The sequence below is a fragment of the Hyaena hyaena genome, unplaced genomic scaffold, assembly GCF_003009895.1.
Source record: "Hyaena hyaena isolate Hyena2069 unplaced genomic scaffold, ASM300989v1 scaffold_56, whole genome shotgun sequence".
Taxonomy (NCBI): Eukaryota; Metazoa; Chordata; class Mammalia; order Carnivora; family Hyaenidae; genus Hyaena; species Hyaena hyaena.
Genome location: NW_024080688.1, coordinates 2521160 through 2543402, shown reverse-complemented (window position 1 = coordinate 2543402; position 22243 = coordinate 2521160). Strand labels below are relative to the sequence as shown.

At 45.4% G+C, this 22243-nt stretch overlaps 1 protein-coding gene across 1 annotated transcript in view; it reads left to right on the top strand.

Annotated features, from left to right (window-relative positions):
- The window catches only part of SLC6A11 (solute carrier family 6 member 11), a 134669-nt gene that overhangs the window by 95085 nt on the left and 17341 nt on the right, over positions 1–22243 (top strand). Inside the window, exons 7-8 of the mRNA XM_039231416.1 lie at positions 7263–7366; positions 12721–12845. Of these exons, the coding sequence (XP_039087347.1) occupies positions 7263–7366; positions 12721–12845 (229 nt within the window). The remainder of the gene's footprint in view (positions 1–7262; positions 7367–12720; positions 12846–22243) is intronic.

The window sequence follows — 22243 nt, the reverse complement described above, 5'->3', positions numbered from 1 at the left end:
AGAAGACATCCAGATGGCTAACAGACACCTGAAAAAATGCTGAACATTACTCATCATCAGAGAAGTGCAGATCAAAGCCACAACAAGATACCACTTCATACCTGTCAGAGGGCTAAAATGAACAACTCACAGAGCAATAGATGTTGGTGAGGATGCAGAGAAAGGGGAAACTTTTTGCACTGAGGGCAGGAATGCAAACTGGTACAGCCAGTCTGGAAAACAGAAGGGAAGTTCCTCAAAAACTTCAAAATAGAACTATCCTATGACCCAGCAAGTGCAATACTAGATATTCATCCAAAGGATACAGGAGTGCTGATTCAAAGGGGCACACACACCCAATGTTTATAACAGCACTATTGACAATAACCAAAGTATGGAAAGAGCCCAAATAACCATCGACTGATGAATGGATAAAGAAATGTGGTATCGGGGCGCCTGGGTGGCTCAGTTGTTTGGGCATCTGACTTTGGCTCAGGTCATGATCTCACGGTTCATGGATTGGAGTCCCACGTCAGGCTCCATGCTGACAGCTCAGAGCCTGGAGCCTGCTTCAGACTCTCTCTCTCTCTCTCTCTCTCTGTTTCTGTGTGTGTGTGTGTGTGTGTGTGTGTGTGTGTGTGTGAGTGTGTCTCTGTCACTCTGCCCTCTCCCTGCTCGCACTCTGTCTCTCTGTCTCAAAAATAAATAAACATTAAAAAAATAGGGGCGCCTGGGTGGCTTAGTCGGTTAAGCGTCCGACTTTCGCTTAGGTCATGATCTCGCGGTTTGTGGGTTCGAGCCCCGCGTCGGGCTCTGTGCTGACTGCCAGCTCAGAGCCTGGAGCCTGTTTCAGTCTGTGACTCCCTCTCTCTCTGACCCTCCCCTGCTCACGCTATCTCTCTCTCTCCTAGAAATAAATAAAATATAAAAAAAAAAATAAATAAATAAAATTAAAAAAAATAAAAGATATGGTATATATATTCAGTGGAATATTACTCAGCAATCAAAGAGAATGAAATCTTGCCATTTGCAACAACGTGGATGGAACTAGAGTGTACTTTGCTAAGGGAAATAAGTCAGAGAAAGAGAAATATATGATTTCACTCATATGTGGAATTTAAGATACAAAAAGAGGTGAACATAAGGGAAGGGAAGCAAACATAATATAAAAACAGAGAGGGAAACAAACCATAAGAGACAAATACAAAGAACAAACTGAGAGTTGCTGGCGGGATGTTGGGTAGGGAGATGGGCTGAATGGGCAAGAGGCATTAAGGAGGATACTTGTTGGAATGAGCACGGCTGTTGTATGTATGTGATGAATCACTAAATTCTGTTCCTGAAATCCTTATTACACTATATGTTAACTAACTTGGATTTAAATTAAAAAATAAATAAAAAATAAAAAAGGTCAGCCCAAACTGGAGGAATATGTGTGGGCCCCAAGATAGAGGTGACTGTGGGGCGGCCTCGGGAAGTGCGGGCAGGGGTCTGGGACCTGGGAACTCTACGGACCAAGCAGCTGAGGCTCCATAGGCAGAGAGGACACCACACCGGGGAGAAACCACTAGGAGCAGAATCCAGATTGAGCAGGACAGTGACACTAAAGGAAACGTAAAGAGGAATTTGGGATAAGAGTGGAGGAAGGGAACAGAGAACAATAATTTCAGAAGGTACTAAAAACAATCATAGTTTTCAAGACTTTTTGATAATAACCGAAGAGGCTAGCAAATCCACCTTGGATAATCTCCCCCATTCCTCTACACAAGGAAATCTCCTCCTGAGAGGACAAGAAAATGTGTCTGCCCTACCCATGAACAACAGAAAAGGGCATGTCAGATCCCATGCAAAGCTCTTAGAAGACAAAGAATTCGGAGCATAATAGCATTCCTATAGATAGTGTATGCATTCCACAGACAAGCCCACGAAACAGCTGAATACTAAAACTTAATATTTCAAAACAAGCTGAAAGCAACGAAGAACCGACAGATGTGATAAAACAATAGCGTAGGTGAAATTGTTGGACGAAAAGAAGATTTGAAAATAAGGCTGCCAGGAAGGAAGGACTGCTTAAGAAAAGCAAAACATTTTGGGGGGAATAACTAAATAGAAAGAATAAAGGGCTGAATAGACATCATGGGTAATATCATAAGGTAAATAGGGGATGGAAAGGAGGAAAATAAAAAAATAAAGTCAGGGGGCGCCTGGGTGGCTTAGTCAGTTGAGCGTCCAACTTTCGCTTAGGTCATGGTCTCACGGTTCGTGGGTTCGAGCCCCGCGTCGGGCTCTGTGCTGGCTGCCAGCTCGGAGCCTGGAGCCTGTTTCAGTCTGTGACTCCCTCTCTCTCTGACCCTCCCCTGCTCACGCTGTCTCTCTCTCTGTCCTAGAAATAAATAAATAATATTTAAAAAAATAAAAAAATTAAAAAAAATAAAGTCAGAAATGAAGGGATTGATTAAAGAATAAAGGAAAAAGTGATATAAGAAAGATCCAACATACATTTCTTCTTTCCAAGAAGAAACCCAAAGCAGTGGAAGAAAATAAATCCTAAAAACAATAATTTAGGGTTTTTTTTTCCTGAAATAAGAAGACTTGAATTTTATCTTGAAGAAGTACACCAAAATGCCTAGGAAAATCAACCCAGACTAGTCCACATTAAGACCTATTCTAATAAAAATGACCGTTAAAAGAGAAAAGAAAAAACCAGAATGTCGGTCATTCAAACAAAAAGAGTAAGTGAGTAAGAATGGAATCAGGCTTTTCTACATATCACTCTGTGCCAGGGGACAACTAAGCAATGTATTTAAGATACTCCGGAAAAGAGAGAGAGAGACCCAAGGATATTCTCTGCAGCCACACTGACGTTCAAGTATGAAAGCCGTCAGCCAACTATTATGAACATGCAAGAAGCCAGGAAATCTTATTTTCATGAGCCTTGCCTGAGGGACTTACTAGAGAACAAGCAACCAAACTAACAGGAGAGGTATTAACGTAAGGGCTGGAGTGAACATTAAATTGAGATTCACCTGTAGAACTCACACTAAATGGTGTCTGTCACGGAGATAACATAATTTGTAATAGTTGTACATTCTGATCATGCAGATACAGAACAAGTATTTAAAGTTGGGGGACTGTGAAGTGTGTATATGAAAAATAGGATAAGTTCACATATTACTTTCACATATCAGCTGGAAACCAACGGATATTTCTTCTACTTAGATGCTAGAGGATAGGGAAGGAAAAGAAACTGAGACTCCTGGCTAATTTCCGTATTCCTTATACTTGGCAACCAGCCCACGGTGTTACAAGGAGGGGGGACGAAGGGAATTGTATAAAGGTATTTCATTTGATGGTAACCACCAGCATAACAATGACCGGCTTTTTACCTTGGAGGGAGGGGAACAAGAAGGAAAAATTATTTGAGAAAATATCGCCCTCTCACATGAACCTCCAGATCCAAAATGTCCTCCCTCATCATTTCCTGTCTTTGATCACTCCTCTGATTGCCCTAGCACATGTTAATTATCCTTCCCCACCCCCACCATCAACCACGCCTAGGTGCTGGCTACCTTGTCCCCTTAATGTTTCAGCTTATCTCACCTGCAGACAGAGATGAAGTGCTATCTGTAAGTGTACAGTACTTCTTTCAGGTTCTGGCACAGGGCTCTGCATACAGAAGGTTCTCCGTAAGTGCTGGTTCATCAGTTAATTCAGGATTGATTGAAGGAATAGGGCTTACAGCCCCTGGGCTTTTCTAAGCACTTAATGTTGCTACTAGTCAGAATTTTTTGAGTTTGAAGTGACAGCAATCCAATTCAAGTTGACTTAAGAAAGAAAGGAATTTGGGGCAGCTGGGGAGCTCAAAGATGTTGGTTGAGCATCTGACTTGGGCTCTGGTCAGGATCTAGCTATTCGTGGGCTCCAGCCCTGTGTCAGGCTCTGTGCTGACAGCTCGGAGCCAGCTGCAGATTCTGTGTCTCCCTCTCTCTCTCTGCTCCTCCCCTGCTTGTGTGCTCGCTCGCTCGCTCTCTCTCACTCGCTCTCTCTCTCTGTCTTTCAAAAATAAATAAGTAAACATTTTTTAAAAAAGAAAAAGAATTTATAGGCCTCTAAAATTTCCGTGTTCTAGGGTAGGTCTCATTTCAGGTAAAAGTGGATCCAGGCACTCAAGTCATATCACCAATATGAGTCTTTCTTTGCTCTAGACGCCGCTTTCCTCTGCGTTGGCTTTATTCTCAGGCAGGCTATTCCCTCAGGGTCAGTGATGACCCCCAGGAATTACAAGCTTAGCATCTCCGGAAGAAAACATTGTATCCCATTTGTGGTAGTTTCGGTAAAAGTCCCAGGATTGAGTTTCATTGGCTTGCCTTGCATCATATGCTCATCTCTGAACCAATCACTGTGGCCAAGAGAAATGTTTTGGTTGGCCAGGCCTGGGTCATGTGACCATCTCTGAGGCTCCCTCCCAGTGGAGAAGAGGTGGTTTCCTAAAGGAAAATTGGGGAGCTGTTACCTGAAAGGGGGAGATGGATGCTGGGTGGGCAAAAACAGCAGATACCTGTTTTAGCGCTGATGTGCTCAATGCACAGACTGCACGGAAAATTCCCCATAAGTGAAAGTCATTTTTTTTTTTAATTTTTTTAATGTTTTATTTCCAGGAGAGAGAGAGAGAGAGAGAGACAGCGTGAGCAGGGGAGAGTCAGAGAGAGAGGGAATCACAGACTCCGAAACAGGCTCCAGGCTCTGAGCTGGCTGTCAGCACAGAGCCCGACGCGGGGCTCGAACCCACGAACCGCGAGGTCATGACCCAAGCGAAAGTCGGACGCTTAACCGACTAAGCCACCCAGTCGCCCCGAAAGTCATTTTTTGAGGGTCACATCTCTGGGCTGTGTGGATAGAAAGCTCGCTGGTGTTTTATGTTTCGGGTGGAGCGGAACCAGTTGCCGTGGAGCTCAGTCGTGATGGACCAGCTAGATTTCCCCCGAGTTTGTCTCACGCAGCCAGAGGACAGTGAAGGGGTGCGTGGAGAGATAATAGTTTGCAGAGGCCTTACAAGCAGGGGTGAGGGACTGGAGGAGCAGTGCTTGATAGAGCGCCCGGAGTCCCGCTGGGTAGGTCTTGTGAGCTGGTCCCCAGTGTCCTGGGGCAGCAGCTGTACTGCCTTTCACTTCTCCCGGCGACTTACTACCCGTCTTAGAGATTCACAGAAAGCACCAAGCGCCCCAGGGCCCTAGAACTCTCCCTTCTCAGGCAAAATACCTGTCTTTCCTTCTTGGGGATTTGATGACCTGGAAGGGTCTCTACCCTGGATTTGGGTAAAGGAAATCCACTGAAGTAGCAAATAGGGAAACTGAGGCAGAGCGGGAGGTCTTAAAAATGCATCCGTTTCTCTCCTAAATCTCTAACACTTTTGTCTGCACTGGCCCTTCCCTGTCAACACTGAAGCACCCTCCAGTTTCTACCACTAAGAAAATTCTCCCTAAATTCCCCTTCCACTACCTCTCTCCCATCTCCTCTTGGTGGCAAAATTTCTTGAAAGAGCTCTTGTGATAGTCCCTCTTTGCATTTCCTCTTCCCCATGTCTCAGTCCTCTCTGTTATACTGGCACCCCTGCTCTACACACACACACACGCACACACACACACACACACACACACACACACAAATACACACCACACACACTTCATGAAAAGAGCTCTCCTTGAGATGCTCCTTTAACTCCAGGATACTCCAGGGAGGGAAAAAAAATGTTTTCATTTCTTAGGTTGAGAAGCAGCATTATGATCTTCAGTTTTAGTAAGTATTTGCTGAATGATTCACAAACTCAAGCAAATCCGGGGTAGAGTGACCTGTACTGTTGCAATCAAGTCCCCAAGAGAGGAAATAAGAGAGATTTTGCCTGGAGAAGGAAGAGTTCTAGGATCCAAGGGAAACTGGTGCTTTCTCCAAACCTCTCAAGTGCTACTGCATAGAAAAGGGAGCGTGATCTGGATGGTTCCAACTAGGAACCCCCAGGAAGGAGAATTTCTTCTGAGAAATGTCCTAATGGTCAGAACTCTCTAAGGAAGAAAGGGCCACATCAGCATATAGTGAGTTTCCTGTCACCAGCAGTAATCAAACAGAGACTATTCTAATAGTCAGGAGTACTCAGGAGAGAGTCTTGTGTTGAGTGGGAGATTATCTCAGAGGACATCTCAAATTCTGGGGCTGGTTAAGCATGTATGTCTAGAGGTGGGTTTCTATAGACTTACCTCTGCCATTCCCAGCTGTGTGGGCTTGAGTAGATTACTCAACCTCTCTGTTCCTCACTTTCCGTAGCTATAAAAAATAGCACTTACCACGTAGGGTTATTGTGAATATTCAAGTGACCTAACGCTTAAAGGGCTCAGCCCAGTTCCCGGCACATAGCAAGTGCTCAGTAAGCGTAGCTAGTACTTGTATTAGTGCAAAGCCTTGTTCTCTGGATGGCACCTAACTCTCCAGCATCGCTGTCATCAGCTGCATCTGGCTTTTGGCTATGGATTTTCCTTGGAGCGGGGCTCAGGGAGAGCCTAGGGAACCGTGTTACTTCTGGTGTGCGTGCCACGCTGTCAACAGCAGTTTTTGTCAGAGAGGAACCTGGAAACTAAGAAAGTAGGTTCCATTCAGTACCACATAGGAAGCCTAAAATGCACCTGTTTTGAAAGGTGAAAGATACAGGCAGGCCTCCGCCTTCTCCTCCCCCTTCCCTGTCCCTTCTTATGCTCATGCTATGCAATGCAAATATGCAAATATTTTCCCACGGGCAGAGTCCTATGACAGCTTCCTCGTGGTAATCTTAATCACAAAGATAAGAAGTCACTCAATTTGGCTTAAATATGACTTGCCTTATGAGCCGGGTCCCAGGAGCTTCCATTCCATATTACACAAATCCTCTTGACAATCCTAAGAGGGAAGTTCATTCCCCACTTTGCGGATGAGGAGACTAAGCCTCAGAGAGGCTAAGTAGCTTTTCCAAGGTCACACAAGCTGAAGCAGGGACCTGAACATCCAAATTCTTGCTGTTCAGTGAACTGTTACTCACAGCCTCTGGAAGATTCTGGAATTAATTAAGGACATTTATATTTAATGAAGCAGTCCCTGATAACAGAACTCCTAAAACACGTTCCTGAGAAGTTTAGGAGGTTTGATTATTTCCTCGCCTAGACTTCCTGGATGGTAAGGTGTGGGTGGGGGGTTTCAGAGAAAAGGGCGGCCACTCATCTGACTTCTCTTGATGCTGACGTCTTTGTGCCTTCCTGCAGGTCTGGGTAGATGCTGGGACACAGATCTTTTTCTCCTATGCCATCTGCCTGGGCTGCCTGACTGCTCTGGGAAGTTATAACAATTATAACAACAACTGCTACAGGTGAGCATTTCTGGCCCCACCCGCTCTCCACCAAACCCCAAGAGCTCCTCACTGCCAGGCCCCTTCGCTTCCGTCCCCCCACCTTGCAGGGCCAGGAGGAGACCAACGGTCTGTTTCTCAGCCTCTCCCTGCCCCAGGGTCAGAGGGGGCCGCTTGAGGAGCTAGGAAAATACTGAATGTGATCAGAGTGCGTTGCAGGCTGAACGTGAATCCGTCCACCCCGGGAATCTTTTTTTTTTTTTTTTAATAATTTTTATTTATTTCTAGGAGAGAGAGAGAGAGACAGCATGAGCAGGGGAGGGTCAGAGAGAGAGGGAGACACAGACTCTGAAATAGGCTCCAGGCTCTGAGCTGGCAGTCAGCACAGAGCCCGACGCGGGGCTCGAACCCACGAACCGCGAGATCATGACCTAAGCGAAAGTCGGACGCTTAACCGACTAAGCCACCCAGGCGCCCCACGCCCCAGGAATCTTACTCAGGCCTCCATCCCACCCTATATGGCAAAGATTTATCCCAGGGCAGGTAAGTGCCCAGGGTCACATCGCTAGAAAGTGGCAACGCTGGGACTTGAGCCCAGCTCTTCTGACAGTGCGGGCTCTGATCTTCTGCCTTCTGTTCAGAAACCCGCTTCTTGCCCCTTCTCACTTGATTATAGGCTCCTCTCCTGCCCCATCTGGAGGGACTAGTGCCCTGTCTTACCCCTCAGCCTCCCCCAACCCTACCCCCCCCCCCGGCCCCCTGTCTGAGCCCACACCCGGCGCTGGGAAGGGAAGGGCCCAGGCTGGGAGGTGAGCCGGAGGCTGTCTGACCCTGGCTGCCTGGCTTCTCGTGCCTGCAGCCTGATTCCGACTGTGAGGCTGAGACCCACCGAGGGCCAGCAACCCGCCCAAGTCACCTGGATTCTAGCCAGTGGTCTGTTTGCTGAGCTCTCTGTACCCCTGAATGCAGTTCCTGGTCATGGTAGGTGGGTGTTCAGGGGACTGGTATTTGGTTGCCGGGTGGCTCAAGGGAGATTATGCCTTTGAAAGCATTCGCGGCACTGATAAAGTCCCTCCCACATTATCCCCGTCTTTGAGATGGGGAAAGAGAGGCTCATGGAGGTGGCCCCCCAGCTGGACACAGTAGAGCCTGGGCTCTGCCTGAGGTCTTCCGTTTTCCATCCCAGGGCTCTGCCACATCTCGCTGAAAGCTCGCTTCATGATCACTTTATTAACCCGTTCGTTAAAACCGCGTGCATTATGGGTCTGCCGAGTGTGAGACACCAACATGGGTTCCTTAGGAGATACACACAAGAATGGCACAGCCTCGGTCTACAGATTTTGTAAGCTGGGGAAACTGAGGCACCGAGGAAGTGAAAGTGGTCAGGTCCAGCATGCTGCAAGGAAGAGCCATTGTGGCATCCAACGGGCCATTAGGCAGCAAGTTCTGTTGTTCCTGATGGCCCTTGGCCGGACAGGAGGATGCTGGCGAGGTGGAAGACCAGGCCAGCTTGTCCATAAGGTCCTTCCTACCTTCCAGGTGTTCATGGGGAGGTGGGTGTTGGGGATGAGATGCAGAGCACTCTGTTAGCCACAATGCAGAACAGTAACCAGGGACAGGAAGAGAAAGGCACAGGGCGGGAGAAGAGCGTAGCAGTCCATGGGTCGGGGTTGAACGTGACCCCTTGGGATGCTGGAGAAGGATGCCATCTGCATACAGCTGTCACCACAGCAGCGTGACTGCTGACTTAGACCCGCCCTCTGTGTAGGACACCGCGGAAATCACGTGACCACTGCTCACGGGTCACTTCCATGGGGACACAAGCTAGGTCTTCTTGTTTGCCACCAGCCCTTGAGCCTGCTACAGTGCTGCCTGATGTGTCAGGAGGCAAGGAAGGAGCCGTCCATCACACAGATGAGGAAACTGAGGCCCCACAATAAGTCACTTGCTCATGTTCACATTGCCAGTGGTGGAACATGGCTTTGAGCTCAGGCCTTTCTGGTTCCTGCACCCCTATTCCTCACCGAAAGGGATGGCCAGTTCTTCCCCAACATCAGTAGCTGACAGGGACTTGGCCAAGACTGCCCTGTCTTTGGGCTGTGTCCTGGGGCAGTGGCTGCCGTCTCCCCCACGGGGCACGTAGGTAGAATCAGCCCGCAGCCACCGCACGTCTCTTCTGCAGTCCCACCCATCCAAGAGGCAGCAGAAGAAAGCAAATCCCCCAGGGGATGTTGAAGGCCCATTTTATTTCCTTTTCCAAATTGTTCTGCCAACAGGTCTAGCCAGCTCAGAGGGAGTAAATTAGTACTCTCTCTTCTGACAGCCTAATAGCTTCTGGAGGTCTTCAAAGCCCGGCTCCACTTCTGCCACCTTCACAGTGCTTGTTACGTAAGCTTTTCACCTACAAGGTGCCCTGCAGAGAGGAATTAGAGGGATGGGGGATGCAGGAAACCAGCCGGGGAAAATCTGCACTTCAGAACACAGGCTGCTAAGCTCCTTCTGCTTGAAAAGTGTGGGTGCCCTGAGGACCAGGGGGTGGGACGCAGGGCCGGAAGGGACCTCAGGTCTGCTTAGGGATTCTCTGTCCTTCCGTGATATGAGGAACTCACTCAAGAGCCCCCTGGGGACAGATTGGGACTTTGCAATAAAGGATATTTGTTTTTCAACAACCGCATGAGTGCTCAGACAATTGCCCACAAGTCAGGATCTGAAAGTCTTAATTCCTAGGAGGCATTGTTTTTGGGTAGCCCCTGGGAAAAGCATGGGTTTCAGTGTCTGAGATGAAAGGACGCACAACCCAACCTCATCCCAAGGTGCCCCTGAGACCTTGAGTAGGTGATTCTGCTCCCTGAGCCCCGAGATTCAGTGACACAGTATTCGAGAGACCCTAGCACAGCACTAGGCACATTGCAGATTGAAACTATACAGGAGAATTCCAGAATAGAGAGGATCCAGAGAAAGCACTTTCCTCACTAGGACCACCTTATTTCCCACTTGATAAGGCAGGGTCTGGAATCAGGCATGAGGAACAGCTTTGCCCCAACCTTAGGGATAAATATCCCCTTGCCTTGGCTGAGCTGCATTTCCTTTTAGGAGGAGAGAAATCTGGGGCACCTGGGTGGCTCAGTCAGTGGAGCATCTGACTTTAGCTTAGGTCATGATCTCCAGGTTGGCTCATGGGTTTGAGCCCCGCATCAGGCTCTCTGCTGTCAGTGTGGAGCCCACTTGGGATCTTCTGTCTCCCTCTCTCTCTGCCTCTCCTCATCTCTCTCTCTCTCTCTCTGTCTCTCTCTCTCTGTCTCTCAAAAATAAATAAACACTAAAAAAAGGAGAGAAATCAGGCTTGCAGATAGTCTTCAGGTCTGCCAGCCCAGCCTACATCCACAGGGCCAGAAGGGTTATTTAAAGAGACCTGTAATCAGTCAGTGAATGCTACAGTAATGCTGTGTAACAAGCATTCCCAAGAACTCAGTGGTTTAACATGACAAGCATTTGTTTTTATTGCTCACAAGTCTCCTGGACAACTGAGGAAGCTCTCCTGCAGGCTGTGAGTTGGTTGGATTCAGCCCCAGGGTCCAGGGCAGGCTCAAGTCGGCTTTGTGTGTGCACATTGCGGGGTACAGACTATGTGAACAGAAGCTCCCCTGGGGAAGTTCCTCTCATGACAAGTCACAGAAGGCACAAAGGACAAGTACAATCATATAAGTGTATCTCCAGCCTCTGTTTGTATCACATCTACTAATATCCTGTGGCCAAAGAAAATCCTGTGACTACGCCCACAGTCAGTGGGGAAGCATACTCAGAGCCAAGGAAGAAGGTAGAGGAGATGACTACGTGCTGGAAAATTACATAATCTGTCATAAGGCCCAAGAAACCCTGTTCTTAAGCACTTCGTCCCATGGGGAGGTCAGGTCCAGAGTAAAGATATTGCAGGGGGAAGTAGAGTCCACGTCTCCTGACCCCCAGGGTAATGCCTACTCCAATGTGCCCCTGAATCTCAGAGTCCTTGCAAGGCACCCGGGTGTCACAGTCACCAACATGAGTGTAGCCCTCGGTTACATTACAAAAGGCAGGCTGTCCGGAGAAGAGGAGGGGAGAGTCCTGCTGTGTTCTGGAGTCTGGCGCTGAGTCCTGGATGAGGCATTTGAAGAGGGGTTGGACCAGCTGGAGTGGATTACAGATCACAGCAGGATGAGCAACTGGTAAAGGACCCTAAACAATTAACTGAGGGAACCAGAAACCCCAAGGAGATATCGGGCACTCTCTTCAGATCCGCCAAAGCTGAAGGAGCTCCAGGCTGTTAGTGGGGGACAGAACTAGACCTCACCGGAGAAGGCGGCTTTTGGGGGAACACACACGAGGAAGTTCCTCCTGCTGTAAGCAGCACTAGCTAGTGGCCAGGGGAGAGCACCAGGGGACGGGGGGCCTGGGCCTGTTAGGGTGTGACCAGAGGCAGCCGGCCACCACCCCAGGGAACCCCAGATGAGACATACCTCAGACAAATGGCTGGGCGGGCCACTTGGGAGCTCCTCCCTGTAAAGTGGAGCGTCACACGTGCCGTTAACCTGAGTGGCTAGTGCCTGTGGCCGTGGCTGAGGTCCTGGGAGGCCGACTCCCTGACTCGGCCCCGCGAGGGCGCAGCGCCTGCATAGGAGAGGCCGGGACCTGAGCGCTCTGTCTTCACCTTGACAAAGCCCGTCGTTTGTACCCCGGTTTCTCCTGGCTGCAGCTTTATGCTGGTGCTTCTTTGCTGGTAAGCCCCTCCCGAGGGCAAGAGACCGTCACTGCTCTGGTCACCCCTCCGTGCGGGCTCCAGCCTGGAAGGGGGCCACTCCCTCACGGGCACTGAACTCTGAGGCTCCAGTAAGCAGCTCTCGGCATGAACCTTGACCTTCAGGAGGGTGTCTCCTCCCAGAGCTGCAGGGGGCTTCTGCTGTACGTTCCGTGGACGCTCCCCTGACTGAGAAGCAGCCACTTCTCAGGGGCCTCCCCTGCCCTCCTTGCTTTGAGCTCCCAGGAGATCACTCTGTCATTTCCCTGGTTTTGTCTCCTTCTGGGCATTTGGAGGAGTGCTGCTTTGCCTCCAAGTAGCTTCTCTCTAGGTGTGCATTTTCTCCCGTGCCAGCCGTTCTTCCTTCCCAGCCCTCTTCCGGGCTTCTGCTCCGTGACCCACTGTGCGTTCTAAAAATGCAGGAGAAGCTGGGTGACAGGAGCCAGCCACCCAACCTCTCTGGACCACAAGGGCTTTCTCGGGCGAATGGGGCTGTCCGTGCCCACCCTGCCCCCCCAGGACCGGCCGTGTGCTCAGCGGAACGCTCGAGCGGCGCACCTGTTCTGCCCACCTGACCTCTGCCCCCCTCGCTGCTTCCCCGCAGGGACTGCATCATGCTCTGTTGCCTCAACAGTGGCACCAGCTTCGTGGCCGGCTTTGCCATCTTCTCGGTCCTGGGCTTCATGGCGTACGAGCAGGGGGTGCCCATCGCCGAGGTGGCGGAGTCAGGTAAGTTCGCCAAAGGCGAGGGAGGCCTGGGGTGACTGAAGGTCGTGGCACAGATATGGTCTGCCTCCCCAGCTCACTCTTCTCCCGGGTCCAGGCCTTAGGAGGCGGTCCCGCCATCCATCCTCAGACCAGGGTCCTGGGGCAGAAACCGGGACACCTCCTCGTTGCCATATCCGAGGCACCCTGCTGTTGTATAGCTTCCGCCTCCCCCGGGGTGCTCCACTTCCTGTGCTTCCCCCCAGCGACTCTGTCGCCCCACCAGCCCAGACCACCATCACCGCTCACCTGGATGACTGCGGGAGCCTTCCGCTGGCCTCCCAGCCTCCACTAGTGCCCCTTCTCTTCCATGTGTAGGTTGTTTCCTTTCAAAATGCAGAGCTGAACATGTCCTTCTCAGAAGAAAAGCTCTCCTTCACTTCTCACACTAGTGGACTCTTAGCGTGGCCCCAAGGCCCCGTGTTGCCCAGCCTTTGTAGCCTACCCCCCACATCATCCCCTCGTGCTCACGCTGCCCTGCTGCAGTGATCCGCTTTTGCAGCCTCACTTGCTCCTCCCACCACAGGGTCTTTGCACATACCGTCCCCTCTGCTTGGAGGACCTTTCTCTCCCTTTCTCTCTTCCAGATGTAGAATCACTGAGTGTGACGTTCTTAAGTATAGGCTGATGCGTGTTTGTATCCAACACACCACAGGCAGAGTTGTTGTTGCCGAGGGGAGTGCACAAAATGGCCTTGATTTACGTGGTGTTTGAATTCTAGGAAAATTCGATGTGTGTTAAAAAGTATGAAAATGGTTTGTGTTCTCCTGACAGGTGACTAGATTCTAAACTCGGTTAAGTCTAAGTAAGTTTTTCACCTGCAAGAGTGCCTAGCAGAACGGCTTGTCAGGAACAGCACAGGGGGCTCAGCCTTTCTGGCCTCCATCCACTCAATGCCAGGCATGCCCTCATTTATTGCAACCACCCCCTAGCACTCCTGGGAGCCACGGGGCCTCTGTTGAAATGCTGGTCCACAGTGTCCTGTTTTGTGTGCTGTGCATAGATCGGGAAGCGCCCCTGTAACCCACCAAGCTGGGCGGGGTGGTGGAGTGGACATCAGAGCAAGAACATGGTTGCAAAGCTCTGCTCTGTGACCACTCAGGGTCCACCTTCCTCCTGATAGTGTATGTCAGAGAGAGACAGTCCCTGCTGAAATCAGGGCCCTGGAGCTAGCCGGGAGGCCATTCTTATGACCAGCGCTCTCATTCACCAAGTGCCTGCTCTGGCACAGAGCTGTCCTACGTGACCCTCAGCTCAGCCCTCCAGCGTGGTGCTTTTGCTCCCCCTGCTTTACAGATAAGGAAGCTGAGGCTCAGAGAGGTGAAGTCACTTAGTCAAGATTATACGAGCTGGAAGAGACAGAGCTGGGATTTAATACAGGCCATCTGGCTCCGGAGCCCAGGCTCTGACCATGACATCCTACTGCCCACTGTGTGCACCTGGCACTTGACCAAACATCCACACTCCTTCCTGTCATCGAACTCGGGACAGCCCGGTGAAGAGAGAGTATCCCCTTCTCCACGGGAGCATTGCCAACCCCAGGAATCCATTTCCTCCTCTATAAACTGAAGGTCCTAGTGTCTGCCTTAGGTGTTGAGTGGGATAAGTTATCTGCAGCATTATTTTTTCTCTTTTCTTCATTATTTCCATTTTATAGAGGAAGTTCAGAGAGGAGTCACAGAAAGGAAAAGAGCCAACTAAAAATAAGTTTTATTTTTTTTCTAATTTCAAATTGAAAGCATATTCATGGTAGAAAAATGTGGAAATCTTAACAAAGGGAAGTACTCCAAATCTGACAACACTTTGGGGTTTTCCTGTCATGGCATTTTCCATGCCTATGTATCCGTATGTGTGGTGATGGGAATCAGATCAAATTATCCTTGGTGTTCAGTAGGCTACATTTCCCCCTTCACAATAAAGCACGAAGAACTTTCTGCCTCAGTAAACAGAGATTTTCAATCAAGAGTTTTCATGGCTATGTGGTATTCCACTGGATGGATGGACCATAATGGATTTACTCTGTCTCACTTGTCAGGCTCTGGGGTGGTTGTTTTTCATAGTCTACCTCACGAAATGCTCACAGCACCTCTGCAGGGTTGGCTTTGTCAGGGCCGCCACTCATGGCTGTGCAGAGTATGCCCTGAACACCTGCAGGGGGCACTCTTCACATAAACAGCAGCCCTGGGCTTTACCACGCCCACTGAGACAAGGACCCTGTACCTCAGAGCCTGAAGTGGTTCGCCCAAAGTCACACCGTTCATAGGAGTAACAACCTGGCTCTAGCCTTTCCTCACTCACCTTCCCGTATTGCTCCTGGGATCCAGCAGGTAAATCTGCTCTGTACCCTTGGTTGGGTGTATGGGTCCGGCTACGATTCTCCTTGGGATCATCTGCCATATGGAGAAATTACAAGTTTTAAGTGAGCATGTAGCCACCTCACCTTGCTCAGAAGGACCCGGGCGGCTCGCTTTCTGATGAGTGATTCTTGGAAAATACCTAATTAGATGGCAGAATGCTCAATGGGATGTTCCAGCATACCTGGAAACTGGGACAGAAAGGCAATGTATACTTCTAACAGAGCTCAGATTTTGTCATGCTGTGATCCCAGCCCTTACCCACATGCCCCTTGGTCTGTTTCTGTGACCTTTCTGTAAGATACCCTCTCCTGGAGGTTGAGATTTTAGACAGCTTATAATTGGATCTTGCTTTTTTATCCAGTCTGATTATCTATGTCTTTTAATTGAAGTATCTGTCTGTTTTCATTTCATAATTACTGACGTGGTTAAGTCCTGAATTCTGTTTCAAGGCAGAAAATGTCAGGATGATCATCAGAAGTGGAAAGAGTCAGATGTGTGGTGGCAGGATTAAGTGATACATTGTTAACTCAAGATAGACTTTGATGAGTTATGGATGCGTATTGTTTGCTAGCTGCTTAGAAAATAATAATAAGAGGTAGAGCTACAAAGCTTAGTTAAAATACAATTGAATATATCAAAATATTGATCAGCCCAAAAGAAGGCAAGAAAAACACAACAGAATAAACAAACAAAACCCCAAGATTCAGAAGGGACAAAAGGAGACAAATATGAAATGGTAAAATTATACCCAGCTATATCAATAATTACATTAAATGCAAATGAGCCAAATACGCCAGGTAAAAGGCAGAGATTATCAGACTGAGTAAATGAGCAAGACTCAACCATAAGCTTTCAACAAGAGATACTTTAAACTTAAAGGCACAGATAAAGTGTAAAACAAAATAAAAAGATAATACCATGTAAACAACAAGCATAAGAAAAGTGGCTTTGCTATCTTAATATCATACAGAGTAGACTTCAAGTCAAAGAGTATTACTAGAGATCATGAGAGGGGGCACTTCATAATGTTTATAAACAGGGCAGTTCATTTATAAGACAGCTAATCCTTAACATGTTGGTACCTAATGACAAGGATTTTTAAAACATGAAGCAGTGGCACCTAGGGGACTCAGTTGGTTGAGTATCTGACTCTTGATTTCGGCTCAGGTCATGATCTCACAGTTCGTGGGTTTGAGCCCTGCGTCAGGCTCCATGATGACCGTGTGGAGCCTGCCTGAAATTCTCTCTCTCTCTTTCTCTGTGCACCCCTCCCCACCCCCACCTCTCTCTCCCCACCTCTCTAAATAAATAAATAAACATTTAAAAATAAAATGTGTGAAGCAAAAACTGACAAACGAAAAGGAAAAATAGACAAACTCACAATCATAATTGGAGATTTTAACATCCCTTGATCACTAATGTTAAAACAACTATACAAAATATTAGGGACGCCTGGGTGGCTTAGTCGGTTGAGCGTCCGACTTTCGCTCAGGTCATGATCTCGCGGTTTGTGGGTTCGAGCCCCGCGTCGGGCTCTGTGCTGCCAGCTCAGAGCCTGGAGCCTGTTTCAGTCTGTGACTCCCTCTCTCTCTGACCCTCCCCTGCTCACGCTGTCTCTCTCCTAGAAATAAATAAAACATTAAAAAAAAAAAGTTTAAAAAAAAAACTATACAAAATATTAATAAAGACATAGAGATCTGAATACTGTCAAACAAATTGGCTGAACTGACATTTATAAACCACTGTAAGGAACAACTGCAAAGTACAGTTCTTTTCAAATGAACATGAAACATTCACCAAGATAGGATATAAATTGGGCCATAAATTAAATTTCATTAGGTTTCAAAAGATTGAAATTAAGGTATATTCTCTCACTACCAGTGAATTAAATTTTAAAGCCATAACAAAAATATATCTAGAAAATCCTTAAGTATATGTAAGGTAAGCAACATGTTGCTAAATTTCCCATGGATCAAAGAAGAAAATATTTCAAACTGAATGGTAATGAAAACACAACATATCAAAACTTATAAGATGCAGTTAAAGTACTTACAGGGAAATTTATAACTTTAAAGCATAATTAGAAGGATTTAAAGTAAAAAAGTTAAGTTTCTACCTGAAGAAGCTAAAGAGAAGAAGTATAAATTAAACCTAAAGTAAGTAGAAACAAAGAAATAATAAAGGTAAGACATAGCCTCAGTAAAACTCCAAAGCCAAATTTGGTATTAAAAAAGACAACAAAATTTATATCCCCTATCAAGACTAATCAAGGGGAAAAAGTGAAAGAAAACACAAATTACTAATATCAGGAATGAAAGAAAAGGTACAGCAACAGATTCTACAGACATTAAAAATAAGAATAGGAAATATTATGATTAACTTCAAGCTAATATATTTGATAGTGTAGATTAAATAGACAAATCCCTTTAAGAATATAATTTACTCAAAATGACTCAGGAAGAAATAGAAACACTGAATAGCTCTATACTTCTAAAAGACATTGGATTCATTACCAAAAACCTTTCTACCAAGAAAACTTGAAGCTCTGATGGTGTCACTGGTGAATTCTACCAAACATGTAAGAAAAAAATAGTATCAATCTTACACAGTCTTTTAAAAATTAGAGTACGTAAGACCTCTGAATATCTGAGGACTATGAGAGCTGTATAGCTACTTATATCCTAGTTGTCTTCCCAAACAAGAAAACAACAAGAGGGAAAATATATTTTATACAAAACCATGCCCCTGCATAACTCAAAGACAGAAAATGTTGAAGCTACAGGTAACTGTAACAAAAAGAAAAATTACTAATGCCAGGGCAGAATCCCTTCTGCTACCACCTGCACCCTCACAGCTGCTAAGGCTTTGTGATGAACAAAGGCAAACTGAGAAAAACTGTGGGGGAGACAGAAGACAGAGAGGCTGGTGAAGGGACCTAAGTAAGAGTGGTTTGCAGCAGTCACCAGAACGATTAAATTCACTGTAGGTCTGAAAATCCTGGAAAAGATCCAGACAGATCCCTTAGCAGGGATAACAGAGAAGATTCAGTGTCCCATTTAAGGAACAGGGGCCATTTAAAGGAACAGGCACAATTTAAAGGAGACACCATTTGAAACGTAGAACATCTGGGGGAGAAAAAGGCAAAAAGAACGGGAGAGGCACCCTTTGATGATTAGATGGTGAAAGGAAAACCAAAAAAAAAAAAAAAGAGAGAGAGAGAGAGAGAGAGAGAGAAAATAAAGTCCTGCAAAACCAAAGAGAACCATAAAATCAGGTTGTGGAAAGGAGAGATTACCCTCCCCCAACATCAAAACAAAAAGCTGCTAAAGTACCTCGACTTTGCCATACTGACGAAAGAAGGCACTAGCAAGTTGGGAATAGTATAAAACACTCAAGAACGTGAGTCACAAGAAAAGTCAAGTCCATACAGAACTATTGCAGGAAATCAGGAATAGAAATGCCCCACCTATCAAAGACCGTGAAATCAACCATGAAATAGAGGAAAATTATAAGTCAGCACTCCAGAGAGAATTAAATATACTCAAACAAGCATCTGAGGATATGAGAAAAACAAACAAAAACCTTGAACCTGGGATTTTAAAACTACCAGATAGGAGAAGAGGGAACAGGAATGAATGAAGAGAAAGTTAATTGAACTCAGAGAGAAAAAATGAGAAAAAAGATAAGGCCAAGTTATCTCAGAAATGAGGAATAAATTATAAAATGTCCACTGGAGAATAGTCTCAATAAAGGGGCATTTTCTTTTTTTTTCTTATGAAAAACTTTTTAATGTTTATTTATTTTTGAGAGAGAGAGAGAGCAGGCAAAGGGCAGAGAGAGGGGGAGACACAGGATCTGAGCAGGCTTCAGGTTCTGAGCCACCAGCACAGAACCAGGGCTTGAACTCACAAACCACAAGATCATGAAGTTGGATGCTTAACCAACTGAGCCACTGAGCCAGGCAAACAAAGGGGCATTTTGAAAAAAGAAAGAAAACAACCAGGTGAATGAAAATGACATAAAGAGGTGAAAATGATCCAACCAAAAACTACAAATTGAAGGCCAGCAAAGAAATATATATTCATATTATAGAGTCCCTAAAGAAGAAAAATAGGAGCACCTGGGTGGCTCAGTTGGTTAAGCGTCTGACTTCGGCTCAGGGCATGACTTCACAGTTCATGGGTTCGAGCCCTGCATAGGGCTCTGTGCTGACAGCTTGGAGCCTGCTTTGGATTCTGTGTCTCCCTCCCTCTCTGACCCTCCCCTGCTCACAATGTCTCTCTCTCTATATCAAAAATAAACATTTAAAAAAAATTTTTAAGAAGAAAATAAAACAATGGAAAACAGAGGTAATAATTAAAACTATAATCCAAGAAGACATTGCAGAAACAGAAAAAGAGCTCAATCTACACATTGAAAGGACTTCTCAGGTACTAGTGAAAATTAACTCAGATTGATTAATTCCAAGACATTCTGGTAAAGATATTAGCTTTCAAAGATAAAGATAAAATCCTCAGGGCTTCCAAACAAAAAAGATTAAATAACTTAAAAGGGCAAAAGAGTTAAACTGGTATCATACTTTTCCAAACCTGCATACAAAGAAAGGGATCTATGAAGCAGTATCTTTTTTTAATTTATTTGCAAAAAGAAATATGAATCAAGGCTATAGAAAATGTAAAGGCATAGGAAAGCCATTTTAAACAGAACTTTGAGACTTCCACATTCATAAGTCCTTTGGAGGAATCTACTATAGGGTGAGCTTCGTCCCACCCAGTAATGACTAGGAAAAGTTAGAAAAAAGACTGATGGTAAGCCCTCAAAAATATTTAAGTACACATCTAAGACCAAAACAAAGGTGGGGAAGAAGATAGAGGAGTAATGTAGAAATATGCTGTTGTACTGTTAACAGAGTAGAAATCATCCACCTAAAAGATGGAGAGAGAAGACAAAAGGAAAACAGAAAACTTCATTGTTGTATGGACAAGAAATGGTTTCAAATAATATGGGAGGTGGGGGGACAGATTTGGAAAGCCAGGAAGTGAAGGTTTAAATAAGAAAATATAAGGGTCTAAGGGCATTTTTAAAAGATGTAAGTATAAAGGTAACCACTAGAACAAAAATATAAACCTTCCTAATACCAAAAAACATTTATAAATAAAAGAACAAAGAATACATGACTAATAGAGAAATATAGCAAATATTTTAAAATACACATAACAATAAAATATTAAGACTGACCATATGAATGAACGTGGCCTTAATTCATCTATTAAAAGAAAAAGATTTTCAATTTGGCTCACAAAACATGACCCAAGTATATGCTGTATATAAGAGATACACCTAAAACAAAGTGATTCATAAGAGCTAAAAATAAGGAGATGGACAATGACAGCAATCCTGATATGAGGCAAAGTAGAATTCAAGCCCCACAGCACTAAGCATTACAAACGATATTTTTTAATGGTAAAAGCTATAATTCATAAAAAACATACAGCACACATAAAAATATATGCACCAAATAACACAGCAATAACCTCTATGAAACAAAACTGCAGGAGGTACAAGGAGACATAGATAGGAGTAAACTGATAATAAAATAATAATACTAAAAACATTTATCAGTAAAAGTGAAAGAATGGAAATTAATTACGTTCCCTGTTCAGAAAAACAACAGCAAAATGAACCAAAAGAAAGCGCAAGAAAGGAAATAATAAAGATAAGAGCAGGAAGGAATGGAATAATTATAGATATATAATTACAAACAGTAGATTTGATTAACAAAATTCTGGGTTTTTAAAAACAATAAAAATATACAAATGTCAGATGGCCAAGAAAAAAGAACATAGCAATAGCGAAGTAAGAAATGATAAAGGGGAAACAACCATTGAAGTGGAAGACATTTATATGCTAAGTGAAATAAGTCAGTCAGCGAAAGATAAATATATGATTTCACTCGTATGTGGAATTTAAGAAACAAAACAGATGAACATAGGGGACTGGAAGGAAAAATAAGATAAAAAGAGAGAGGGAGGCAAATCATAAGGAGACTCTTCAATTCAGAGAATAAACTTGAGTTGTTGGAGGGGAGGTATGGGGGTGATGGGCTAAATGGTTGATGGGCATTAAGGATGCCCATCTTTAATGGGTACTGGGTGTCGTATGTAAGTGATGAATCACTAAATTCTTTCCAGAAATCATTATTACACTCTATGTTAACCAGGGGTTAAATAAGATTTAAAATTTTTAAAAAGTAAAATCACAAGAGACTGCTTTGTAGTCTTCTCTACACAAAAATTTGAAAACTTAGATGAAATGAATATTTTCCTAGGAAAAAAACAGTTTGCCACAATCGACCACATTGGATTCAGAAAATCTAAGCCAATTTCCATAGAAGGAATAGATAAAGTTGTTAAGGAACTACCCCACCAACAAAACTAAACAAAAACAAAAACAAAAGCAACACTAGGCCCAGATGGCTTCTCGGATAATTGTATCAAACCTTCAAGGACCCAGGTTGGCTCAGCTGGTTAAGTGTCTGACTCTTGATTTTGGCTCAGGTCATGATCTCATAGTTCATGAGGTCCAGCCCCACATCGGCTCTGTGCTGACACAGAGGGACTGTGTGCAGGGCTGCTTGCGGTTCTCTCTGTCCCTTCCTTTCTGCCCCTCCCCAACTCACACTTTTCTCTATAAATGAATAAACAAATAATAAGTAAGGAAGTAAGTAAACATAACAAATAAAAAAATCAAGGACCAGATAATCCCAGTGCTCTATGAATTGTTCCAGAGGGAAAAGGAAGGGAAACTTATCAACTCCCTACACCAAACAGACAATGCAAAGAAACAAAATATCACTCATGATATTGATGTAAAAATAGTAAATAAAATATTGGTAAATCCAGATCCAAACTATTAGAATCCAAAATCACATTAAGAAGGTAATACACCACGTCCAAGTAGGATTTATTCCAGGAATAACGCAAGGTTGGTTTAATGCTAGGAAAT